General features: G+C 49.6%; 1 protein-coding gene across 5 annotated transcripts; it reads left to right on the top strand.

Moving 5' to 3' along the window:
- The first annotated feature begins 733 nt into the window (after positions 1 to 733).
- LOC116400879 (oocyte zinc finger protein XlCOF6-like) lies at positions 734 to 5,238 on the top strand. Of its 5 annotated transcripts, none has more exons than XM_031878974.1 (5): positions 734 to 775; positions 1,316 to 1,527; positions 2,276 to 2,806; positions 2,971 to 3,093; positions 3,204 to 5,238. In XM_031878974.1, exons 2-5 carry the CDS (start codon positions 1,398 to 1,400, stop codon positions 4,469 to 4,471), a joined length of 2,052 nt encoding a protein of 683 aa, XP_031734834.1. In that variant the 5' UTR covers positions 734 to 775; positions 1,316 to 1,397; the 3' UTR covers positions 4,472 to 5,238. The 5 variants fall into 5 exon arrangements, with proteins under 5 accessions (XP_031734834.1, XP_031734837.1, XP_031734835.1 ...); XM_031878977.1 differs by having other exon boundaries at positions 759 to 775; positions 1,362 to 1,527; XM_031878975.1 differs by having other exon boundaries at positions 762 to 811; positions 1,362 to 1,527.

Raw genomic sequence — 5,238 nt, 5'->3', positions numbered from 1 at the left:
GAGGAGAGGAGAGAGGAGAGGAGAGAGGAGAGGCTGGAAACATGTGAATAACTTAATAACTAGAACATGAAGAGACTCCATTTTCTCCAACATTGGTAACACTTGTGGACACTTAGATTCCATTGTTTTCCAATTTCTGTAAAATACGTTATCAAAGCAATTTAACATGTATATATTTTGTAATGATTGATGTCATTGTAACTGTGTTGTTCTGCACTAAAGACATGTTGTAGTTCTCTCTACTTGTAGCCATGGTGGTTCTGTTTCCATAGAGATGCAGGACTTTTATATATTGCAGTGAAAATGAAGGCCACAGGGTGTATAATGTGACAGGAGCAATAAACAAACACCGCCCTGAAACTGTGAATGAAACGCTGTAAAGAGAGAAACACTGATCACGTGGCTCCACCTAGTGGTGGATGTGTGGAACGACACAAAGAGAGCAGTACGTTTAATTGCTGGTGTTTGGGTGAATAAAAGTATTTTCTTTGCTTGTCAATGCTCCTTCGTGTTATTTTACTTGTTGTGCTACTTTGTCCTTCTACTGCACCACATATCAGAGGCCAATGTAGTAGTTTTTACTTCCTTCTTCTTCTCCTCCTCCTTCCGCGTATTGTGCTATTTTTGTCCTAACCGAGGTGCCGTTTCCCTGTAAACAAGCGACACGTCGATTGGCGCCAGTTCTCTAAAACAACCCGCCTCCTCCATTTTCTCTGCGCCCATTGGTTGACCAGACAGGTCCGTCACATAGACCCGGAAGAAAACAACCATGTCGGTAATTCACCGAGAGTTTCTTCTCTGCGTCTGTTTCGTACGTTTTGAACCGGTTTCATCCTGTTTTTTAATGTAATGATCTTTATGAACAGACAGTTTACTAACTAGAGAGTTAGTAGTGGACATTTATTAAAGGTTCTATGAAGCGGAGGTTCGTCTGCAGCCGTTTAGCTCAAACGTTAGCCCGGAAGTAGAGACTCTACGCCCGTTGGGTTGACAGGATGTTTCTCTCTTTGTGTTGTATAAACATATTACATATTATATATGTTGTAGTTTACTTTTCACCAAACGGTTAACAACTCGAACCGGAACAGAGTTAATCAGCTGAAGGTAGACAGACTCTTTCTCCTTCTTCCTTCTTCCTTCCTCCTCCTTCCTTCCTCTTCCTTCCTTCCTCCTCCTTAGCCCCAGTTTGAAGCTTCAATGTAATGCTAAGCTAAAGTTAGCCTCATAGACAGACGGTGTTATATGAGGTCAGACATTCAATCAGCAGGTGGTGGGATGTAACTAAGTACATTTAAAGTTTTCTCCTGTCTCTCAGGCCGTCTGTAGATGAACCTCCTTCCTCCCTCCCCCTCCATCTGTAGATGAACCTGTGACCTCTGACCTCCGTTGAAGACATCATGGCGTCTCCCAGCAGCTCGTCTCTGCTCGGCTTCAAGCGTCTGTCTGTCCGTCTGGTGGACTGTCTGAAGACACCAGCCGACCCCGGACCTGCTGACCCCGGACCAGCTGTGAGGCCGGAGCCGGCAGGTGAGCGGAAACGTGACGTCACACAGGAGTTCATTTACCTGTATGTAGACAACAAACATCATCAGCCAGCTGTTCACTGTCACATGGGGGGGTGGGGGTGGGGGGTATTTCCTGCTCTCTGTTATCTGTATAAATATACTTTAGTTAACAACAGTACCCGTGTGTTTTAGTGCTGTTACTGGTGCTGAGGTGCTGCTTTCCTATACTAGACTTAACTGTGATGTGTTTACTTCCACACTGTGTTCATTTAAACGTGTGATGATTCAAGATTCACTGAAGAATTATTTTATTCATGTTCACTGAGTCACTTTAAAGGAAACAGACAAGAATCAGACACAGAGCTGAATGGATCCTCCGTATGTCAGACTCCTCCCTTCTCCTCCTTCCTTCTCCTTCTCCTTCCTCCTTCTCCTCTTCCTCCCTTGTCCTCCTCCTTCCTTCTTCTCCTCCTTCCTTCTCCTTATTCTCCTTTCTCCCTCCTTCTCCTCTTCCTCCCTTCTCCTTCTCTTCCTTCTCCTTCTCCTCTTCCTCCCTTCTCCTTCTTCTCCTTTCTCCCTCCTTCATCCCTCCTCCTCCTCCTTTCTCCTAATCCTCTTCTTCCTTCCTCCCTCCATATGAAGCCGTCAGTAGAACTTTGTGTCACACTTTATATTTTCTTCCTTTGACATCATCTCTTACATGTCGAGCTCTTTTTAAAACATCCCCAGCGTATGAATTGTGCTTCGTGAATCCTCTTTCCTTCCCTCAGGCTCCTCAGTCGACTCCTCTGCCCTCGCTCTGAGGGGTCTCTCCCTCCGCCTGGTGGACTGCATGACACTTCCAGGACTCAGGCAGCTGGTCCACGGGGCAGCGGAGCAGAGTCACGTCGGCATCAAGGTGGAGGTCAAGGAGGAGGTGGTCGACTACTTTGAGAACCCGGAGCTGGGCCGGTACGCGGACTGGTGCAAAAGCGACACCGGCGCGCCGATCAACCTGTTTAAAGTGGAAGTGGAGGACTCTGAAGACCCCGGCTGGGGGGGAACCAGAACCAAAGGAACAGATGAACTGCAGCAGAGTCGCGTGGCCTCAGAGGGGACCCTGTTAGTGTTCCAGGAGGACGGCGGCGGCGCCTCGGACCAGGTGGCGTGGCTCATACAGGACTACCAACTATCAGAGTCCCTCAGAGACGCCACGCTCGGGGATCCGGAGGAACGTCGGCAGGAAGCAGAATCACAAAACGTCTCCACACCGAAGGAACGGGAAGCTGAAGCTGTAGAAGCCTCCGAGCCGGGAGGTGGAGGTAAACGTTTCCAGTAGAAAATATTAAGTTTTCCAAGTTTAACTCTTCTCCGACCATCGAAAGATTGAAACACACATCCCGGCTCAGTGTTGTAGAAATGAGACATTTGAGCTTTGTGTTTCTTCCTTTTCCGTGTCTTGACTCGACCGATGATGACAAAGCAGCGGGGAACAAACAGGAAGCTGCATCCGAACGCCGACGTCTCCCCTGTGAGGATTGTGGGAAATCCTTCGCAAAGAGGAGCAACCTCACCAGACACCGGTCGCACCACTGCGGCGCCAAAAGAGGTACGATGAGTCAGGCGGAGCAGGAGACGTATTCATGCAACGATCGCAGATCCACTGTTAAATTTAACTGTGTGTCCTTTTTCCTTTCTCGCGACCGATGAAAAACAAAGCGGAGAAGAACCAGAAGGAAGCAGCATCCGAACGCCGACATCTCCCCTGCGAGGATTGTGGGAGATCCTTCTCGAAGAGGAGCCACCTCACCAGACACCAGCTGCACCACTGCGGCGCGGCGACATGTACAGCGAGCCAGCCAGAGTCGGAACAGGCGGAGCAGGAGACGTATTCGTGCAACGAGTGCGGCCTGACTTTCCGCACTGAGCGCCACTTGCGGCTGCATGTGCGCCGCGAGCACCACGACGGTAGAGAAACATCCGAGGAGGCTCCGCGAGAGAGACGGCACGCCTGCGAGCAGTGCGACAAGAGCTTCTACTTGCTGCACACCCTCCGGCAGCACCTCCTCACCCACACGGGGGAGAGGTGTCACAGCTGCGAGGTTTGCGGAAAGCAGTTCGGGAGGGAGGGCACTCTGAAGCTGCACCAGCTCACCCACACGGGGGAGAAAGCGTTCACATGCGAGCAGTGTGGCAAGAGCTGCGCCAGGAAGGGGGACCTCAAAATCCACATGCTCAGCCACTCCGAGGAGAGACCGCACGGATGCAGCCGCTGCGCCAAAAGCTTCAAGCACCTGGCGAAACTGAAGCAGCACGAGCGGGTTCACACGGGCGAGAAGCCGTACCAGTGCGAGCTGTGCCCGAAGCGTTTCAGGGTCCAGATGTCCCTGGCGGCGCACCTGTACACCCACTCGGGGGAGAAACCCTTCAAGTGCAACATGTGCCCCAAGGCCTTCAGCGGCAGGAACAACTTGAAGAAGCACAAGATGATACACACGGGAGAGAAACCGTACCGCTGCTCATACTGCGCCAAGGGCTGCCGGCTCCTGCAGCACCTGCTCGTCCACGAGCGCAGCCACACGGGCGAGAGGCCGTACACGTGCGACACCTGCGGGAAGGGTTACACCAACCACTCGGCTTTGAAAACGCACCGGTCCACGCACGAGGAGAAACCGCCGAGCCGGGACATCGCAGAGCCCGCGGTGCCGGCAGATCCCGAGAAGCCGGAGAAACCGCACCGCTGCTCCCAGTGCAGAAAGTCCTTCACCCAGGCCGTGAGCCTGAAGAAACACTGGCTGATCCACTCGGGGGAGAAACCGTATGACTGTAAAGAGTGCGGGAAGCAGTTCAACGACAAGAGCAACCTCGCCAAACACGCGCGCATCCACACGGGCGAGAAGCCCTTTAAGTGTGAACACTGTCAGAAGGGCTTCAGGCTGCTGCAGCACCTCTCGAGCCACCGACTCACACACAACAAGAAACAGTAGAGACTGTGGATCTCTGGTTCTGGTTCCCCCTGTCCACGTGCCCTCGGGCTAGACATTCAACCTCTTGGTCTAAAATCTAAATATGAAGCCACTACCAACAACAAAACAAAATCCACCAACAAACGCCTCTAAAACTCAAACGTCCAGCATACACTTTGTTTTTTTTGTATATTGAGATATAACGTGTTGGTATTAGTGAGGTGGGGTGCCTGCGCAACAGCACCCAACCCCGCAACAGCCTGTTTGGGGGTTCAGGGTTTGTTTAATCTTTTTGTTCTTGTGTAGAATCAAGTGACTCAATCAGTGAACCTTAAATTGGTGAGCTTCAGGTGCTGAGAGGCAGATTGGTTTGTTTTGGACAGAGCCATGCCAGCTCATCTTCTCCAGTCTTCATGCTGAGCAAATGGATCCAAACAATCAAACAACTAAAATAAACTGTATCTGTTAATATGGATCATCAATGAATTCATGTCTGTTTTGTCATTTCTCCTTTTGTTATATATTTTTCAGTACAGATTGACTCAAAACAATCGGGAGAGTTTAACTTGTTTTACGTTTTAGAAATTATGAACAAAAAGATGTTAAAAAGATTATTTCATTAAGTCTTTAGAACTCTACACGAAATGAATAATTTAACACCCAGAAAACTCTTTTTAGTGTTATGAATGTGTTTAATTAATGTTTGACATTATTGTCATCTACCTGCTGCTGATTGGCAAATGATGGAATATATATTTATGAAAATTATTCACGTTTCATCCTCATCT

Source organism: Anarrhichthys ocellatus, unplaced genomic scaffold (genome assembly GCF_004355925.1).
Source record: "Anarrhichthys ocellatus isolate YVR2014 unplaced genomic scaffold, GSC_Weel_1.0 scaffold214, whole genome shotgun sequence".
NCBI classification, from domain to species: domain Eukaryota; kingdom Metazoa; phylum Chordata; class Actinopteri; order Perciformes; family Anarhichadidae; genus Anarrhichthys; species Anarrhichthys ocellatus.
This window is presented reverse-complemented; position numbering and strand designations above follow the sequence as displayed.

What these genes read in the sequence shown, in the direction of transcription:
- LOC116400879 (XM_031878974.1), top strand. Translation starts at nt 1,398, where the DNA reads ATGGCGTCTCCCAGCAGCTCGTCTCTGCTCGGCTTCAAGCGTCTGTCT. An exon ending in CTCCGAGCCGGGAGGTGGAG is followed by an intron (nt 2,807 to 2,970) that starts GTAAACGTTTCC and finishes ATGACAAAGCAG; the next exon opens with CGGGGAACAAACAGGAAGCT. An exon ending in CCACTGCGGCGCCAAAAGAG is followed by an intron (nt 3,094 to 3,203) that starts GTACGATGAGTC and finishes TGAAAAACAAAG; the next exon opens with CGGAGAAGAACCAGAAGGAA.